The sequence below is a fragment of the Panthera leo genome, chromosome F2 (assembly GCF_018350215.1).
Source record: "Panthera leo isolate Ple1 chromosome F2, P.leo_Ple1_pat1.1, whole genome shotgun sequence".
In the NCBI taxonomy this organism is placed as follows: Eukaryota; Metazoa; Chordata; class Mammalia; order Carnivora; family Felidae; genus Panthera; species Panthera leo.
This window is the reverse complement of record NC_056695.1, coordinates 44,737,893-44,759,480: the sequence shown is the minus strand read 5'-3', so window position 1 is coordinate 44,759,480 and position 21,588 is coordinate 44,737,893. Positions and strand designations below refer to the sequence as shown.

The 21,588-nt window shown below is 36.5% G+C and overlaps 1 protein-coding gene across 1 annotated transcript in view; it reads left to right on the top strand.

The window, feature by feature from the left end:
• STK3 (serine/threonine kinase 3) overlaps positions 1-21,588 on the top strand; it is a 282,817-nt gene that overhangs the window by 143,716 nt on the left and 117,513 nt on the right. The window contains exons 7-8 of the mRNA XM_042923147.1: positions 1,312-1,449; positions 13,405-13,530. Coding sequence (XP_042779081.1) covers positions 1,312-1,449; positions 13,405-13,530 — 264 coding nt within the window. The remainder of the gene's footprint in view (positions 1-1,311; positions 1,450-13,404; positions 13,531-21,588) is intronic.

Here is a 21,588-nt window from a genome sequence, read left to right as displayed (position 1 = left end):
ATGCATATATTAAGATTGCCAAAAGCCATTTTTTCCTCATCTCACCTGTTGTGTTGACTGTATAATTATATAAATTTACTTGTTAAACTACAGTTAGTTATGGTTGAATTCATTTTACTTTGTAAAATTTTTGTCCTGGCTGTGTTTACCTCTTGTTTATTAATAACATTATGGAAAATGAAAATGGTAATAGCAGGGGCTCTTAGGTGGCTCAGTCAGTTAAATGTCCAACTTCGGCTCAGGTCATGATCCCATGGTTTGTGGGTTTGAGCCCCGCATTGGACTCTATGCTGACAGCTCAGAGCCTGAATCCTGCTTTGGATTTTGTGTCTGATTCTCTCTCTGCCTCTCTCCAACTTGTGCTCCGTCTCTCTCTGTCTCTCAAAAATAAATAATGTAAAAAAAAATTAAAAGAAAATGGTAATAGTGTTTATTGAGTGCTCGATACATTTGTTTTAACTTTATTGTATTTTCATTTTTATATCTTTTCAAATAAAATGATGTTTTAGTGATAGTATTTTATCAGGAACTATTATAGATGCCCCAAGAGAGAAGTAATTTCATTACATACAGTGATTTCCTAAGAACATTAAGAATTAATTCTCTTGGTTGAGAAAGGATGACTGGACAGCTAGGAGGACAAGGATGGCAGGAAGGCTTTTTAAAACTTTTGAATTTTGAACTTTCTGAATGTATTTAATTAGTTCTAAGTTATAAATACTAAATTATATCATTAATAACAAATTTAAGTGGTATATTACCTTTAATACTTTTCATTTGGAATCCTGATTCATGTAGTTAGAAAAGGAAACAAAAGTTTCCTTGGCTCTATTAGTATTATTTCTAATCACGGTAGTAATTTTATTTATACTTATATATTCTGGATTGCAGAAACAAATTGGACTGCTGCTATCCATTTTGAGCAGGAATACTTATATGAAACTGAAATGGGAAGTAAATCTGGCATGCAATAGCAAAATTAGGGAATATATCTGTTTAATTAGAGAATGTTCCTAATTTGGTAAAAGGGTTAGAATTGCAGTCTTTTTTGGAGACTGATTAAAAATAATAGATAAAATAAAGAATGATGTGCTCAATGAGCTGCAATTCAAATAGAGGAAATTTAATGGGAAATGATTACATTAGTAGCAGATGGACTTGCTTCCTGAATTGCAATCTTACTGGAAATCCTAGAACAGCTTAAATTTGTTTTTCAGATTTAGGGTCTGATAGAAAGATAGAGAGATTTGTTTTTTTGGTGTGCTGTTGTGATTCTTACTTAATTTCTTTTGGCTATTTCATTTTTGCTAGGCTATTTTTATGATTCCCACAAATCCACCACCAACATTCAGGAAGCCAGAACTTTGGTCTGATGATTTCACCGATTTTGTTAAAAAGTGCCTCGTGAAGAATCCTGAGCAGAGAGCTACTGCCACACAACTGTTACAGGTCAGTGCTTATGCCTGAAAGGGAAAGATATTTTCTTCATACCTTGTAGCTTTCTCACATTGACCAGAATTGCTGTGGCTTTTATTAACCGATTTCTCAAGATGTAAACCTCTGAGGAAATATGGATTGACAAAGACACACACACCATTCTTCGCCTACCTGTTCTCTGTGTCTCGATTTTCCTTTTCTGTTTTCCAAATTCAGTCTTCTGTCTTTTCCCTTTTTTCTATCTTTGTTGTTGTCAATTCTTCCCTCCAAAGTTGTTTAAAACAAAACTTCTAAAAGGTTCTCAGTGCAGAAATGAGTTATTTTCTCCACTGTTCGTATTTTTTGTGCTTTTTTCCCCTGCTGTATTAGTCCTTGGCCCAGCATTTCTTTCTTCACTTTTTGATATACCATAAGGTATATAAATACAAGATCCCTGAGCTCCTTGAAAAGACCTTATGTTGTGTATATATATTGATTACATGATTACCTAAATACTTTCAGTACCCACCCCCAACTACAAGCAGACTCTTTATCCAGAGTGTCAGGAGGTTTTATTTTTTATCTACGTTGGCATTTATTGTGATTAGAAATAATTTAATACTTTTGATAAACATCTGTGTCTTTATTTTCCCAACAGAATTGGCTTAGACCTCTAAGCTAATAATCAATTGATATTTGGAAAATAATTCTTGATATTTGGAAAGGAATTCTTTTTTGACCCAGCAGTTACACTTCTAGAAATTTGTTCTACAGAAAATGTTAACCATTGCTGACATAACTTATGTGTCGAAGTATTCATAGTACATTGTAATGACAGAAGATCAGAAACAACATAAATATCTGCCAACAGTTGGAAGCAATCTAAGGTCCACTGAGAGGAGTAATTGGCAGAGTATACACACCTACACATACATATATGTATATATCATCATAATTTATTATATTATTATATTCATTATAATATTCAATCCTATATACCCACTGATATGTCCTATTAATATATAATCAGTAATATCATATAATAATCATATGTTTAATTATAATGTCTTTCATTTATAAATCGTGTGTGTGTGTGTGTGTGTGTGTGTGTGTGTGCATGCACCAATGCTTGCAGTGGAGTAGATCTGGAAAAATAATCAAGAAACTGACCTCCAGAGTAGATAACAGTATGGCTAAGAAGCAGGAGTGGGATAGAGACATACATTTTGCTGAATGCTCTTTTTGAGCCTTTTGAGTTCTATGTTATATGCAAATATTGCCTTTCAAGAATTAATTAATTAAAACTTTTATTTTGAGATATTGTCAGCATTACAGAGGAATTTTGAGCACATAAATCAAGGGCCAGTTCGTATTGTTATCATGTTGAGTATCCAAATTATTCATCCCCAAGGAAGACCAGGAAGAAGGAGGGGGGAAGCAAAACAAAAAGTGGGACAGATAGCACAAAAAATGATGGTTAAAATAAATCCAAATATATCTGGTAACTGATATTTTGGATAATGTAACCAGTATTTCTTTGTAGTCTTTCTTCCATAATCTTTTCTAATCTTAAGAAAAGATACTCTGGTTTTTGTTTTGTTTTTTCCCACTTTGAGTATTTAGGATAGAAAAGCAGTTGAGAAATACTCTAGTATAATTCCCTTATTTTGTGGATGAAGGTCTTGAAGCCCCAAAAGGTTAAACGACTCACTGAAGATCACACAGTAAAAGTGACTCTTGTGGGTTTATTCCATTTGTCCCCCAGCTCCACTCTTTTTCCACTCTTTTCTGCCCAAAAAGTTGGCCTAGATGGGCTACATTAACAAGCTCTGTTACCCTTTAGCCTCTAGTTGGGTTTGGCTTAACCATCCTTCTTTATAACAAGAACTGTATAGTGCATATGAGCCAGTATTTGCTTTCTTGATTTTTTTTTTCCTATTGTGCTATTGTTAACCATTCAAGGCCCTTTGTTATAATGTGCCCTTGCTTGTCTAGCCTCGTAACTGCCCTTTGCTACTTCTCTTTTTCTTCTCTATAAATTTTGAAATAATGGACTTGTAGTTTATTATACAGACCATGCTCTTTCAATCCTCTGTACCTTTTTTCACACTGTTTTCCCCAACCCTCCTAGTTAAAAACCCCTTTCACGAACAGTTTCCTTCTTACTCTTCTCTAATTATTTCTAATTCAAATTAGGTACTCCTCCAGGAAGCCTTCCTCTCTCATCCTTGTTAAGGCTAGTTGTCATTCCTCAGTGTTCCCAAAAGTGCATATCATTTACTGGTATCCAGTACTTAATACATGTATATCAGAATAATTATCGTGAGTCTCATTAGTCTCATTTGAGTCTTATTTGCTAGATGCCTGGAATCCATTCTGTCTCTTAAAGGAGTTTTGCATATGTCTTACATATTATGAGTTGAATTATAACTCTCAGAGGACAGTCTTATTACCAAGTTTTAGTGGACACATCTATAGCCTACATGTACAGGTTATACCATGTTGATTTCTAGACCCTGATAAACAGTTTTTAAGAAATTCATGCTGAATTTTTTATAGTGTTTTTTTCTCCAGGGCACAATATAAATAATTGTGTAAGCTTAAAAGAATCATAGACTGAAAGGATCCTTTGAAATTATTAGTGAACTCCTAGTAGTTTTTAAAAGATGAGGAGATTGAAACCCCAAAGATATTAAAGGACAGGGTTCAAGTTCAGCCTAGTGGCGCTAAAGTTCCAGATCTCAAGATGGTCCTTGTATCTGCTGGTGGGCAGCCTAGAACCTGAAGTCAGCTCCTGCCCCAGGATGTATTTCTGTGAGACTGTGAGGTTGACTGAGATCTGCCATTATTTGAATTGACCCCTGAGCTTGACTAGAACAGATGATGTCATGGGTTACTCTGTGAACTCCCATGGAACGTGACTTATTCTTCCATTTCACCAGTTCAACTGAGGAGTAGAACTTTATCTACCTTGCTGTCCCTCCCATTTATAATAGTCAAAATATTTTCTATTCATACATAGAGATCTGTGTCAAACAGTGGTAAAATATTTGCTTTAACCTTTAAACAATTGAGAAAACTCAATAAGGATAATCTGTTGTATTTACCCTATTTTTGCTCTTTCCATTGTTCTTTCTCCTAATGTTTCACAGTCCCTTCTTTTATTACTTCCTTTGTGTCTAGAGGACTTCCTGTAAGCCATTCTTTTAAGGTAGGTCTGCAGTAAGAAATTCTCTTAGTTTTCCTTCATATGAGAATATATGGATTTCCTTTTCTTTCCTGCAGGATATTTTCACTAGCTATAGAATTCTTGGTTGACAGGTTTTTTTTTTTCCCTTTCAGCACTTGAAAAATATTGTGCCACTTCCTCTGATATCACAGTTTCTTATGAGCACTCTACTGTCTCTTTGTTGGATTGTTTTACCCCTTGCTGTTTTCAAGATTTTTTTTCTTTGTCCTAATTTTCACAGGTCTAATTATGTGTCTGGGTATGAATTTCTTTTGGTTTATCCTGTTGGGAGTTTGTTTACCTTCTTAAATCTGTAGGTTTTTATCTCTTACTAGTTTAGGAAAGTTTTTGGTCATTATTTTTTCTAATGTTTTTTCAGTCCTACCCTCTTTCTCTTCTCTTTATTATGACTCCATTGATACAAATGTTAGACATTTGGTTTTAGTCTTACAAATCCCTGAGATTCTGTTCATTTTTATGCTAGTCTATTTTCTTTCTGTTGTTCACATTGTGTACTTTCTACTGTTTTATATTACAGTTCACTGATTCATCCCTCTGTCCTCATCTGCTGATGAGCCCAATCATTGAGTTTATTGTCATTGCTGTATTTTTCAATTCTAACTTTTTCATTTGTTTCTCTTTTATATCTTCTATTTCTTTCTGGAGACTTTCCAATTTTTCATTTGTTTACAAGCATGTTTGTAATTACTTGTTAAAGCATTTTTGTGATGACTGCCTTAAAATCCTTGTTACGTAATTCTTTTTTTTTTTTTTTAATTTTTTTTTAACGTTTATTTTTTTATTTTTGAGACAGAGAGAGACAGAGCATGAACGGGGGAGGGTCAGAGAGAGGGAGACACAGAATCTGAAACAGGCTCCAGGCTCTGAGCTGTCAGCACAGAGCCCGACGCGGGGCTCAAACTCACGGACCGCGAGATCATGACCTGAGCCGAAGTCGGCCGCTTAACTGACTGAGCCACCCAGGCGCCCCCTTGTTACGTAATTCTAACAGCCATGTCATCTTGATGTTGCTGTCTGTTGACTGTCTTTTCCCATTTTAGTTGAGATTTTCCTGCTTGTTGGTATGGTGAGTGTTTTTCATTTGGAACTGGGACATTTTGGGTATTATGGTGAGAGTGTAGATCTTATTTAAATTTTCTAACAGGTGTCCTCTGATGCTGCTTCAGTGAGGGAAAGGGGCCCCATCTCATTTCTGCCAGGTAGCAGTAGAAGTCTGATACCCCCACTTGGTCTTCTTTGACATGTGTGTGCTGGGGTCCCTTATTACTTACTGAACAGGGGTGAGGGCTGGGGCGCATCTAGTGGCCTCTCCTAGAACTGCAGGGCCTCATTATAGCTTGCTGGTGATGCAAGTTCTGACTCTCCAGTGGGCCTCTGTCTGATTCCACTCCAGCAAGGAGGGGGTGGTTTTGTTTGTTTGTTTGTTTCATTATTGCCTGGTCGGGGTATAAGTCCAGCCTGCAACACAGTCTCCGCAGACACTTCACACCGGCAGGGTGGCTGACAATTTGTTATACACCCTGATAGAAGTGAAAGCCCTAGCCTGATACTTGGTCTTCTCTGATACCACCTCAGTAGAAGGATTGGACAGCCTCCAGAGGTTGGAAGTCTAGGTTCCTCATTCAGCCTTTGCTGGTGGGGGAGGGGTCAGTGTTTTCTGTGTAGTGTTTGGCTGGACTAGATTGGTTGTTACCTAAAACTTTTGTCTTGTTAGCTGTCCTTTCCTGATCTCTTGGCTTGAGAGAGTAGGCTTTTGTAGGGTTTTTGTTTTTGTTTTTTTCACTTGTGACCATTGGTATTTCTTAGTTGTGCTGGCTTCTCTAGTACCTGATCTGGGATAAGTGAGGTAAAACAGAAAACCATGGAACTCAAAGCTGTGTTCTACCCCAAATTCCAGAGTCCCTACCCATTTTGCCACCTTCTCTCCATCTTTCAGAATCTTCCTATGTTTTGTCCAGGGTTTTAATTGTGCTTTAATGGAGAGTTACAGGGAAAAGTATGTCTATTCATTTTGTCCAGAAGCAGAAGTCTCTTCTTCAATTCACTTTAAATTCTTGTTTGCTATGAAGTTTTTTTGAATAAATCACTAATTTGAATTCTGTCAGTTCAGAAATTGGTAATTCAGAACATGAACAAAATTTAAGAGGCACTATCTCAGATTTTAAAAGAGGTAATTTTCAGGCAGCCTTATTTTAAAGATACATGGTCAAGAATGTGGTAGGTTGATTTGGGGTATTTCCTGTCACTACAACATTAGTTCAGGTGTTTTATGAATTCTCACCCTTTTTTAGTTAAAAAACATTTTTTTTAATGTTTATTTATTTTTGAGAGAGAGAGAGACAGACAGAGTGTGAGCAGGGGAGGGGCAGAGAGACAGAGACACAAAAACTAAAGCAAGCTCCAGGCTCTGAGCTATTAGCACAGAGCCTGATGTGGGACTCGAACTCAGGAGCCATGAAGTCATGACCTGAGCCAAAGTCGGATGCTTAACCAAATGAGCCAACCGGGTGCCCCTCACCCTTTTTTAGTTTTGATTTTCCTTTAGATGCATTTAGAAATAGCCTTTTAGAATTTGGTGTGCTTATCTTTTTCTTACTGATTCTTTTAAAAACTCTTGTGATCACCTTCTTGTCTGATATAAATGTTACAAATAAACTTTTTAATTCATATTTTTTGTCATTTATGCATTTTTAAGTTATATGTATCCAAATCATCTTTTTCTTTTGTTTTATAGCATTGGATTGAACATATAAATATTCTCATATATTACCCTCTTGTTCTCTGTGTTTCTATTTTTTTAACTTTCACCTCCTTTGATCTATCTGGAATTTATTTTCGTGTTTCTGTGATAAAGATCTAGTTTAAATTTTCCCACAAAAGACAGGCATTATCTCAGCACCAGTTTAAAGTTATTTTTCCTCAGTGATTGAAAATGCTATCTTCATAGTATGACTGTTTATTTTGTGTATTATATTCTATTTCTGGGGACATTATATTTTGTTTCATTGCTCTTCCTATTCTTAGAGTAGTACCACATGCTTCTCTAGGCATTTAACAAAAAGATGTAGCTTCTTTTTACTAATTTTTCTGTTGATTCAATCTGATTATAATATTCAGATAGTTTTTAAATTTTTTTTTGCCTATTTCTCAGTGACCAAAAAAGCCCCACTATTTCCTATGTCTTATTTATTTAGAACTTAATTCTCTAAAATTGTTTTGAATCATAATGTTGTATTAAGTTTATAACTATGTTTCTTTATATTACGTCCCTTATAAACATTAAATGACTGTTTCATCATGTACTGTTTGAGCCTTCACTTCTATTTTATTTGGACCATTTTATTCTTGATAGATTTTTGTGTTTGACTACTATTTCATTGCCTATCTTTGACTTTTAACCCAAGTTTTTCTCTTTTTTTTTTTTTTTTTTTAATTTTTTTTATTTTTTTTTATTTTTTAATATATGAAATTTACTGTCAAATTGGTTTCCATACAACACCCAGTGCTCATCCCAAAAGGTGCCCTCCTCAATACCCATCACCCACCCTGCCCTCCCTCCCACCCCCCATCAACCCTCAGTTTGTTCTCAGTTTTTAACAGTCTCTAATGCTTTGGCTCTCTCCCACTCTAACCTCTTTTTTTTTTTTTTTTTTTTTTTTCCTTCCCCTCCCCCATGGGTTTCTGTTATGTTTCTCAGGATCCACATAAGAGTGAAACCATATGGTATCTGTCTTTCTCTGTATGGCTTATTTCACTTAGCATCACACTCTCCAGTTCCATCCATGTTGCTACAAAAGGCCATATTTCATTTTTTCTCATTGCCACGTAGTATTCCATTGTGTATATAAACCACAATTTCTTTATCCATTCATCAGTTGATGGACATTTAGGCTCTTTCCATAATTTGGCTATTGTTGAGAGTGCCGCTATAAACATTGGGGTACAGGTGCCCCTATGCATCAGTACTCCTGTATCCCTTGGATAAATTCCTAGCAGTGCTATTGCTGGGTCATAGGGTAGGTCTATTTTTAATTTTCTGAGGAACCTCCACACTGCTTTCCAGAGCGGCTGCACCAATTTGCATTCCCACCAACAGTGCAAGAGGGTTCCTGTTTCTCCACATCCTCTCCAGCATCTATAGTCTCCTGATTTCTTCATTTTGGCCACTCGGACTGGCGTGAGGTGGTATCTGAGTGTGGTTTTGATTTGTATTTCCCTGATAAGGAGCGACGTTGAACATCTTTTCATGTGCCTGTTGGCCATCCGGATGTCTTCCTTAGAGAAGTGTCTATTCATGTTTTCTGCCCATTTCTTCACTGTTAACCCAAGTTTTTCTTAGTATGCCTCTTATAGAAACATGAGTTAGACTTATTATAAATATATCTCATTTAGAAAGTATGTAGTTGAATTTATCTTGTAATCTAAGTGTCTTTTAGTGCTTAACTACAATACTATTTAATAAATGGAAATTCAACCCATTTATTTACATTGGTGTATCTTAATAAAATTTAAATCACAGTTGTCATGTTTTACTTTTGTCAACTTGTTTTCTCTGGTGTTTGTAGTTATTATGTTGCTTTGCATTTTTAATTTTACCATCTGCTACTTTATTTTTATTTTATTTTTTAGAGAGGGGGAGGAGGCCGTGGGACAAAGAGAGAGAATCTTAAGCAGGCCACACTCAGCATGGAGCCTGATGTGGAGCTTGACCCACTTCCCTAGGATCATGACCTGAGCCAAAATCAACAGTTGGATGCTCAACAGACTGAGCCATCCAGGCACCCCACTACCTGCTACTTTAAAAAAGCCTTGAAAAACAGTCTTTAAAAATCAGCCAGGGGCACCTATGTGGCTTAGTTGGCTGAGCGTCTGACTTTGGCTCAGGTCATGATCTCATGGTTTGTGAGTTCGAGCCCCACATTGGGGTCTGCACTGACAGTGTTGAGTCTGCTTGCTATTCTGTCTCTCTCCCTCTCTCTCCCTCTCTCTTTCTCTCTCTTTCTCTCTCTTTCTCTCTCTTTCTCTCTCTCTCTCTCTCTCTCTCTCTCTCTCTCTCCTTCCCTCCCTCCCTCTCTGCCCTTCCCTGCTTGTGCTCTGTCTCTCAGAATAAATAAGTAAATTTAAATCAGCCAGTGTTTGATAAAATTTCTCTTCTGACTGTCAAGAATCCTCAAATAATATGGCCTTGTTCCTCAAGTACGCTTTTAACTTTTTTAGCCAGTTCCTCTTTGTTGGTCAAAATTATACCTGTAGCAGTTATGTAGAGAAGACATGAGTGCAAGTGAAATCAGATATGCTGAGATTTTGAGATTAAGAATGTTGAGCCCTATAGACTAATAGTAACATAATACTGAATAAACTTCATGAAAATAAAATTGAAGTAGATTGGATGAATCATATATGTACTTTGGTATTTTTTAAAGATAAAACTGTGGCTTGCAGGATTGGCTAATAATTTTCCCTGAGAAGATAAAGTATAATACAATTTGAAATTTCTGTGCCTTTAAAAAAATTTTTTTAACATTTATTTTTATTTATTTATTTTTTCTTTTGAGAGACAGAAACAGAGCCTGAGTGGCATAGGGGCAGAGAGAGGGAGACACAGAATCTGAAGCAGGCTCCAGGCTCTGAGCTATAGCACAGAGCCTGACACGGGGCTCGAACTCACAAACTGTGAGTTCATGACTTGGGCTGAAGTCGAATGCTTAACCGACTGAGCCACTTAGGTGTCCCATCTGTGCCTTTTTAAAGAAGAACAATTCTGGGGCGCCTGGGTGGCTCAGTCAGTTGGGTGTCCGACTTTGGCTCAGGTCATGATCTCATGGTTCCTGGGTTCATTGGGCTCTGGGCTGACAGCTCAGAGCCTGGAACCCGCTTCGAATTCCATGTCTCCCTCTCTCTCTGCCCCTCCCCACTTGTGTGCTCTCTGTCTCTAAATAAACATTAAAAAAAAAATAAAGAAAAATAATTCTACTAGTTCTCAGTTTTTTGTACTGTTGGTCTTCTTCCACTTCTGTTAATATTGGTCACTAAATCCTTTTTAAGAGTTCTTCTGTGAGAGTCACTATTTCCCCTCACTTGTGTGAGCTATTTTTTTCACCCATGTTCTTAATAATTTACACTTGTGTTATTATAGTCTCTTCCCACTTTATTTCATGTCTAAACTCTACTGCAAGATTATGCTGTCAAAGACATTCTTTTCCTTACATTATTTTCTTGCTTATGTAATTGAAGTGGCTCTCAGAATCCAGGCATCTCATTTTTAGCATTTATCCTTCTTGTTCCACTGTTTTCTGGATCTAAATTCCCGGAACCCCATTTCTCTAAATAGTGTTTCTGTTTTGGCTAGGTGGATCTTCCTACTGTGTTCTGGCATACATCTCTTATCTTTGTGTGTTTGTTCATATTGTTCATACTTGTCCTCCTCCCTAAAATGGTCTGTTTCTTCTGTGTGAGGTATCTGAGATTGTCACATTACCTTTTCTTCTGCTCTTACATTTCTTAATCATAAATCATATAGTCTGCATCAAACCATCATGAATGTAACTTGTATGTCACATTGTAATTTTCTATATGTATCTTTTATTTCTTATTCTAGATGATAAGTTGCTTAAGAGCAAAGAACATATCTTCAATTATTACTTTTTGAGACCTTTCCACAAGTGTTCTCAAAATTTTTAGAGTCGAACTGGGGTTCCTTCCTGCTCACAGCTCCACCATCCTCTGAGACACTGTATTTGTCTGTTTTCCAGCTTCGTAGAAAGAGATGAACTCACGGAAGAGTGCATAAGGATCAGATCTGAGAGTGGAACACACCACTTGTACTCACAACCCATTCATGAGAGCTTAGTCACACAGTCACAACCAACTGAAAGGGGGAGACTGAGAAATGTAGGATCTAGCTGGGTTGCCATACATCCAATCCCAACTCTGTTTTAGTGGATGACTGGGAATCTGCACTGCAGTTATGTTACTAGCTCTTAATTTATCTGGCGATTAGTTTGTAACTGTTATAGAAGAATTTATTGGTTCTTTGCCATCAATTCTAGTATTTCTGTAATCTGGCAAAATTCTTCCATGTAGTTTTCCCAAATGATATGTTCACCATTTTATTTTTTTTTTAATTCTATTCTAAATGTGTATAATTTCTTCTTTAGCACTATTTTTTTGTCTTTAAGAATATTTTTATGTTCTGTTGATCTTTATTAAAATAACTATCTATGGATATGTAATATGAAAATTAACATTTTGAAACTGTATTGCTGCCTCAAAATAAGGTTATTTATCTCAAATTGTATTTGTAACCTGTCCCCTACTTTCTCTCACACTCCTTCTCCCTTTCCCCAATAAAAAAGTCATTGAAAACCCAGGTCTATCCTGGTGGTTTCCCTTCTATTTACCAGAAATATAGCAAACTCAGATATTTTCACTAGATCAAGATGCTATAAAAAAAGAAGTTAAAAGGTGTTTTATACATAGCATAGAAGTGAGACAGTATTTATTTTCTGAAAAATATTTCCTTTATTATTGTTTCTCCATTGGAGATGATTATATTATTCAAAACATAATAAAGTAAAAAATATGTAAAAGAAGTAACAGAATAGTTGCCTCCTTTGGGCCACTGATTGTGGCTGTCAGTTTATGAAGATTAATTAAAATTTGTATGTATTACCAAAATAATTTTATTTTCATATGTAATATAATCACCAATCTCTTATTTTTTATGAGAATTTTTAATTAATTAAAAAAATTTTTAAGTTTTTGTTTAAATTACAGTTAGTTAACATACAGCATAATAATTCGTTTCAGATGTAAAATATAGTGATTCAGCATTTTTGTATAACACCCAGAGCTCATTACAAGTGCACTCCTTAATCCCCATCACCTGTTAAGCCATTGCCCCCCACCCACTTCCCCTCTAGTAACTGATCATCACCAACCTGTTAAAAAATTCTTTATCTTTTTCACTATCTAATCTACACTTCCTTTGGACAATTATACATACATATTTTTTTAAATTTTTTTTTAATGTTTATTTTTGAGAGAGAGAGGGAGGCAGGCTGCAAGCAGGGGGAGGAGCAGAGAGAGAGGAAGACACAGAATCGGAAGCAGGCTCCAGGCTCTGAGCTGTCAGCACAGAGCCCGACGCGGGGCTCGAAACCACGAACTGTGAGATCATGACCTGAGCCGAAGTCTGTTGCTTAACCGACTGAGCCACCCAGGCACCCCTGGACAGTTATATTTTTAAATTTTTTTTAATGTTTATTTATTTTTGAGAGAGAGAGAGAGAGAAAGAGCATGAGTGGGGAGAGGCAGAGAGAGAGGAGTCTGAAACAGGCTGCAGGCTCTGAGCTGTCAGCACAGAGCCACACTCACGACTCAAACTTCTGAACCGTGAGATCATGACCCGAGCCAAAGTCAGATGCTTAACCAACTGAGCCACGCAGGAGCCCCTGGACAATTATATTTTTAAGGGTAATGTAATGTAGTTTTATTAACAGGATTGCATGTTTTGTGTGTGCCTTAATGGTTTTCCAAAAGCAAGTAAACCCAAAAACAAAATCTTTGTTTCTAAAGCAGCTGGAATATTCTCTTTTCTTAATATATACATTTAATTTTAGTTGAAAGAACAATTGAAGCCTGTGATCCTGATTAGCATTTATGTGTTGTTTTAACATATTTTAGATATAATTCAGAGAAATGTTTGGAATTTATACCGTTGAATTTTACTTTTCCAGCACCCTTTTATCAAGAATGCAAAACCTGTATCAATTTTAAGAGACCTGATCACAGAAGCTATGGAGATCAAAGCTAAAAGACATGAAGAGCAACAGCGAGAACTGGAAGAGGAAGAAGAAAATTCGGTTTGTAATTACCCTCAAAAAGTTGATTTTTTTCCTTCCAAGTCATTTTTCTATAAATTTGGGGTTTTTTTTCTTTAAATATGTCAATAGCACTTATTTTATTATGCAAGGAGATGTGTTTGTTTATTAAATTTCAAAATGTATTTTGTTTGCATCAAATGTTTGCTATCCTTTCCTGATGTCTTAAGAATTAGAGTATAGTATCTAGTATCTAGATGACACTCAGTGTCATATTTGGTCAATTTTGTGTCATATCTTCTAGAACTTTCTTTCAACTAGCTATCAATTATGCTGTAAATAAAGGGTACCACAGTAGAAGATGGGTTGCTAGAGAAAGCGGGAGGCCATATAAGAACCTACCCGTTTATCCCATTTACTTTATATTCATGCATCAGTGCATCTTAATACCAAAATAATTATGTCTCACATTTTATAATGTTTAATGCTTATGTTCTTCACTAATGATGTTTTTCTTATTTCAAATTATAAATTTTTTTCTGGTTTAAGATCCAGAGATGAATACCTCATGGTACTCAGATAATTGTAAAATCTGAAAGCATAAATATCATTTTATTTTTTTACTGATTGAAATGTCATTGATAATATCTGTATTTTCCCATAGACTTTTTTAATCTTACAGTTTTAATCGTCTACAAATAGTATTATTTTGCTAATTACATTTAGTTTTAGTTTCAGAGACTGGTTATCCAATTGGGATTTCTTTTGAAATTCTTTTACCCGTTTCACCAGTTATTAAAACTTGTATCATGTGGTAGCTGAGGACAAGGACAAATATGCATCTTTGCAGAGCTGATTTACGATCATATTTTTTAGATTTGCAACTACATCAGTTATTCATTTGGCAGTGACTGTGGACTGCCTTGTGAGACAGATGTTTTGAGCTTATATTCCAGATGTAAGATTTTTACTAATCAATTTGCCATTCAGAATTGTAAATAACATCTCTTTAAAGGTTTTTGTTTTTTTTATTTATTTACTTTGAGAGAGAGAGAGAGAGAGAGAGCGAGCATGAGTAGGGGAAGGACAGAGAGAGAGGAAGAGGGACAATCTCAAGCAGGCTCCACACTGTGCAGAACCCAAGGCGGGGCTTGAACTCAAGAACCATGAGATCATGACCTGAGCCAAAATCAAGAGTCAGACACTTAACTGATTTAGCTACCCAGTGCCCCAAGTTTTTGTTTGTTTGTTTTGTTTTGTTTTGTGTTTTGTTCCTTTGGGATTGTGTATCCACTCTATTAAAGTTAAGTAATATGGAATGAGGTAAAGACCTTGGTTCTTGCTTTCAAAGGGCTTTATAGCTCCCACCCTGGGTTCCTCTGTGATAATAGATATAGTTACTGATTTTTCTCCAGTTAACATTTGTAAATGTTAATTTTTTTCTAGATTTTTTTTTTTAGTTTTAAAAGTACTTTTGTCATATATTATTTCATTTGATCTTTAAAAAAAGGAAGATTGGTCATGTACTATATATGTTATTATCCCATTTTGCAGATGAGGGAGATTGGGTTAGGAGAGAAGTGATTTACCAAAGTTCATAAAGCTAATGAGGAACCAAGAATAAAACTAGGTCTTGTACTTGTATGCTCCCATGTTCATTCACTAATACTTTATGCTCACTTTTTAATCAAATGTTTATTACTTCAAAAATAAGCAACATTGGATTATCAAAGTTGTAAAATTTCTGAGAAGTTTATATTCACAAAAATGTCTGTTTTTTGCCCTTCTGTGGTGGTACCCATCTGCCTTTCTGTCACCTTGTGCAGTTTTCTTATGGGTGCTGGGCTGGTGGACTGCCTCCAATTATCTGTCAATGGACAAGTGATTGTTTTGCTTTGTTCTGTCTTCCTGTACTTAACTGTAGACCAGTTTCCACTTTTGATGGATAGGGAAACATTGATTACTCCAGGGCTTACCAGTTTTTACTGGTTTTAAGACCTTACGCTAGTCACTTAGGTTACTTTCTGCCACTTGAGTGATCTCTTTCTTCATTTTCTTCTTCTCCACTGAGCTCCAGCCACATTGATCTTCTTTCAAATTTTTTATTTTTAATGTGCCAGAAACCTTTCCTCCCTCTGCTTGAAACATTCTTCTTCCCAAGAACTCAAGTCACTTGGTTCTTCTCACCTTTTGAGGCTCAGCTTTAAATATCGTGTGTCCCAAAACTTAGCAGCCTACCACAATACACATTCATTATTTCATGGTATCTGTAGATCAGTTATTTCAGAAGTGGCTTAGTTAGATGATTTTCAGGGTTTCTCATGAGGTTGCAGGCTAAGTGTTAGTGAGAACTGCAGTCAACTGAGGGCTTGACAAGAACTGGAGTTCTAAGGTAGCTCACTCATGTGGCTGTCCTGGGGCTGCTTCAGTCCCTCGCTGTGTGGACTCTCTCTAGGGCTACTTGAGAGTCTTCATAGCATGGAAACTGGCTTCTCTCAGAGGAAGTGATCCAAGAGAAAGAACAGGGAGGAAATCTCAATGCTTTTTATGACCTACTCTTGGGAGTTACATACTGGCACTTCTGCCACATTGTGTTTGTTAAGAGAAGTTACTGGTCGTAGAAATGGTGGAGTAGGGAGCTCTAAGAATCTGTGCCTCCGCAGAAACAGCCATTAAGTTGGAAAAATAACTGACAAATCAACTTTTTCAAAACACTGAAATCGAATAAAAAAACTTACAGCAACCAGGACAGTGCTTACTGAAGAAGGAGGCTGCTAAATTTTGGTAAGATAGTGTTGTGGCATTTTGGTCTACATGCCTGCCATCCCCCATTTTCTATTTCTTTTTCTTAAAAAAATTTTCTTTTTAATGTTAAGTTTTGTTGAGAGACAGAGTGTGAGTGGGGGCTGGGCAGAGAGAGAGGGAGACACAGATCTGAAGCAGGCTCCAGACTCTGAGGTGTCAGCACAGAGCCCGACACGGGGCTCGAACTTGCAGACCGCGAGATCACGACCTGAGCCGAAGTCCGACACTTAACCAACGGAGCCACCCAGCACCACCACCACCACCACCCCCCCCCCCCCACAGCCCCCATATGTAGCTCAGCAGCAGCCGTGGGAACAGCAGTGGAGAGAGATGGTAGGGGAGAGCAATAAGAAGCTTATGCTCAAAAAATTGTGGCTTTGCATTTTGACCTGTCTGGTGGTTCCCTGAGGGACCAGCACAGAGACTTGCCTTTGTTTTGGCTCTGTTGAACTAGAGCAGCTTTCTGGGTGGTGTCTGTAAAAAACAGCTAAATTTAGTAGAGCTAATAAACAAGTTCAGCACAGTTGGAGGGTATAAAATCAACATACAAAAATCAGTTATGTTTTTATGTACCAGCAATAAGTGACGGAAAAAGGAAATTAAATAAACAGTCCTATTTACCATAGTATCCAAAAGAATGAAATATTTGAGAATATATTAAAAAAAATTTTAATGTTTATTTTGAGAGAGAGAGAGAGAGAGAGAGAGAGAGAGAGAGAGCATGAGCGAGGGAGGGGCAGAAAGAGAGGGAGACACAGAATCTGAAGCAGGCTCCAGGCTCCGAGCTGTCAGCACAGAGTCCAGTGTAGGGCTCGAACTCACAGACTGCGAGATCATGATTTGAGCCAAAGTCAGATCCTTAACTGACTGAGACACCCAGGTGCCCCACCTGAGAATAAATTTAAGCAAGGAGGTAAAAGACTTGTACAGTGAAAAGTACAAAACATTGCTGAAAGAAATTAAAGAGTACCTAAATCAATGGAAGGATATCCCGTGTAAATGGGTTGGAGGACTTACTATTGTTCAGATAACAGTATTTCCCAAAGTGATTCACAGATTAATCCAGTCCCTATCAAGATATCAGTGGTCCTTTTTGCAAAATGCGAAAACCTATCCTCAAATTCAGATGGATCAAAGGGACCCCAAATAACTAAAACAGTATTGAAAAAGAAGAACAAAGTTGGAGTACTCACTTCCCAATTTCAAAACTTAGCATAATGCTGTAGTAATCAAATGTGATACTGGCATAAGGATAGACATATAGACCAATGGATTAGAATTGAGAGTCCAGAAAAACCCATATGTCCATGGCCAGTTGATTTTCAACAAAGGTGTGGAGACTCTTTGGTGGAAAAAGAACCATCTCTTTAACAAATGGTAGTGGGACAACTGGATAGCCATGTAAAAAAGTGAACTTGGACCCCTACCTTTCATCATATACAAAGGCCTTTTAATGTAAGATCTAATTGGATGGATCAGCAAACCAAATATAAGAGCTAAAATGTTAAAACGCTTAGGAGAAAACAAGTAATCTACCTGACTTTGGATTTGGCAGTGGATTCTTAGAAAACCAAATCACGAGTAATAAAGAAAAAAAATAGAAAAATTGAAATTTATCAAAATTTAAAACTCTATATATCAAAGGATATCATCAAGATATGAAAAGACATGCTATGGAATGGGAGAAAATATTTATAAATTATATATCTGGTAAGGGTCTAGCATTGAAAATATATAAAGAACCATGGCACCTCAACAACAAAAAGACCTAATTGAAAACTAAGGAAAGAATTTAAGTAGGCATTTCTCCAAAAATACACAGATGGCCAACAAGCACATGAAATGAGGCTCAGCAACATTAGTCATTAGGGAAATGCAAGTCAAATTCACCATGAGATGTTGCTTCACACTCACTAGGTGTGCTGTGATTAAACAAAAGCCAGGAAAATAACCACTGTTCATAAGGATATGGAGAAATTGGAACCCTCATACATTGCTGATGGAAATGTGAAATGGTACAGCTGCTGTGGAAAATAGTTTGGTAGTTACTTAAAACATTAGACATAGAATTACCGTATGATCTAGCAATTCCACTTCTAAGTATATATCCAGAAGAATTGAAAACAGATACTCAAATAAATACTTGTACATGAATGTCCCCAATACCATTCACAGTAGACAAAAGTAGGTTAATTGTGGTATATACACACAATGGAGTATTATTTAGCCATAAAAAGAAATAAAATAGGGATACATGCTACAGCATGGAAACCTTATACCAAGTGAAAGAAGCCACACATAAAAAGTCATGTTGTATCATATGAACGATCTGAAACAGGTAAATCTTTAGAGACAAAAATCAGATTAGTGCTTGCCAGAGACTGGCCAGGGGGTGGGGGAGGGGGCAGGGAAGTAGGGGAGATGGGGAATGATTGCTTGATGAGTGAAGTGTTTTTTTGGGGTGGGGGGGGTGATGAAAATATTTTGATACCTGATCAAGATAATGGTTGAACAACCTTGTGAATGCACTAAATGTCACTGATTGTACACTTTAAAATATTTTTATGTTACTTGAAGTTCACCTCAATTAAAAAATAAAAACAAGTCACTTAGTCTTCCCCACACTTAAGCAGAGAAGTAGACCCTACCTTTTCAGGGAGAATTTCAGGGAATTTATGGGCATGTTTTAAAACTAATACAAAGTGTCCTTTGGCTACGAATTATTTACATTCTTTGCCCATATGGAATATACTTACTACTTCTTAACTGTCTCTTCTTCACTCTGAGTATTATCCCTTTACATTATCAGCTCCCAGTTCAGTATTTTGTCTTCTAGATCACATTTGGAAAGAGATGAGAATCCTTCAGTCTAGCTTATCTCAGTTTGAAGACTGGCAAACTAAAGGTTAGTTATCTGCCCCCCACATACCCAAAATACAGTGCTGGGTCAGGCATAAGACTATCACTATAGACGGTTGTTTTCAAAGAGTGAGGACAGGAGGCACAATAATTAGCAGTCCATGGCAATTTTGGAATCCAGCCAAGAAAGTGTTAGAAGTTCTATTTGAGTATTTCAGTTCTATTCCAGCCCTGTTTCTCAATGACTCTTTGCTGTGCCCTCTGAGTTCTTGCTTCTGTTCTCTGTGTCTTTCTTCCTTTTTCATAGGAAGACAGCCTATGTTTTGAACTAAATTATTTTCTCAGCCCCTTCCTGCCTGTAGAAGTTTGAGACTCCAGAATCCTCTTTTCATTTTGTGCTTTGTCCTAGTGAGACCATGCTGGTGGTGTTTCTGCCAAAAAACAATTGTGTGGGCACCCTATAAATCCTATTGTGGTTCACTCCATTAGACCAGGTGACACCCCTACATTTTGTTGAAATAATTGCTTCTTTACCATGTTCTCTCCTAAGGATGCTACAGGACAATGCCTTTAAGCTTCATAAAAGCCCTATTACGTATTTAGCTCTTTCTGAAGTCTTAGTAAAGGATTTTAAGGTCACCAGTGCAGCTTGATTTTTAGACAATTTTTTCTGAAGGTACCTTGGATTTGATGTTTTCTTGGAAGCTTTTTCATAATTGTAGCATTGTTTCCTGTCTGTTGAGGCTAGGGACTTACTAAACCAACGAGTCCTGATTCCTTTTTTAGTTACTCTTTCTTAAGCTTTTCTCTCTCCTTGTGCATTTTGTTATAAGCAGTAAAAAGAAACCAGGCATCACCTTAACACTCTGCCTAGAAATCTCCTTAGCTAGATGATATACCCAGTTTAACAGGTACATTTTTTACCTCCTGGTTACTGTAGATGACAGTGTCCTAAATTTTCTGCCACAGTGTAATAAGAATATCTTTTCTTCAAGCTTCCAGACATTTATCTTCCCTTCCTCCTTAATGATCAGTCTTCTAACAGCCTTTCATGGCTCTGTGGGCTGGTTCTAATAGTCTCTTCAAAGTGCTTCCAGCTTCTACTCGCTGTACTGCTCCAAAGCCATCCCATCGATTTAGGTATATGTTACTGAGTCCTGTCCACAGTCAGGGTGAGGGGAATTAGGTTCCACCTTTCGAGGGGAGTACTCCCAAAGTATTGTGGACAAATTAAAAATCACATCAGGTTTTTGGTTGTTGTTTTTTTGTTTTTTTGTTTTCAAATAATCCTTAATTCTTTGGAACCGACCTAGCATTTCTGAGTAAAACTATTACATTCTTTTTTGTTGTTTTTAATTGGAATCATAAGAAAAAATTTAAAGTCTTAGCAGAGTCCTAGTTTGAACAGTATTCACGTGCTTTGCTTTCGATTATGTTCTCAGGCAGTCGCTTCCATCTTGAGATCATTTGTCAGTTTCCCCCCTAATACAGTATACACACATGCGCACAAGAGCAGTGATAATGGATCTGAATTCCTCCTACACAGGTAAAAGTGTATCTCTACATTGCCAACATTTTTAGTAAATTTTTAAATCGGTAGTCATTTTCTCTCAGAAACATCCACATTAAAGGCTCAAAATCTTTCATAGTTTGTCTTTATACTGTACATTCTTTTGGGATTCTCTTGCAGATTGGCTTAAAATTGGATTACATATACAGTTTTAAAATAAGACAGCTGAATACTCATAGAACTACTGTCTCTTGATGTTCAAGGCCAAATTACATCCTTAAAGCAATACTGTATTTTTCATAAAAGTGGAATATATTTACAAAATTTGCATTCATTTCTGACAAAGTCAACCCAAAGTTTGATATAGGTTATCTATATAAATTGCAGGCATATAAGACTTTTCTTATTCAGGTTATACTAACTTATCTATAGCATTCAAGATGTAAGCATGCACTTTGGCAGTTTATTAATTATACAACAAACAGTGTACATTCCATGTAGTTCTTAATCTCTAATTAACCAATGATTTTTAAAAAGCTGGTTTTAAGTTAGCTGGTATGGTTTACTGAAATATTATACAGGCACTTGAATGAATGTTTAAATATTTATACAGTAAAAGAGTTGGTGCTTACTGTTTTTAAGTAAGAGAACAAGGCAAACACTCCACGCATGATATGTTGGATGATGACTTAAAAATGGAATGGATGGTGTTAACAATAGAATTTGTGAGATAAGGTCCAGAAGGCACCGTTGACAAGCAGTTATTTTTAAAGTAGATTACAAGATTGATAAGGAGTTTACAAGAGTTGCTTTGTCACTGGAGTTTAGGCATTTCTCATGTAGATCACAGTGTTAAGTAAAATACAAGGAGTTGAACAGATGTAGAAGAATGTTACATTAAGTGAAATGTTGAGTAAAAAATGGGA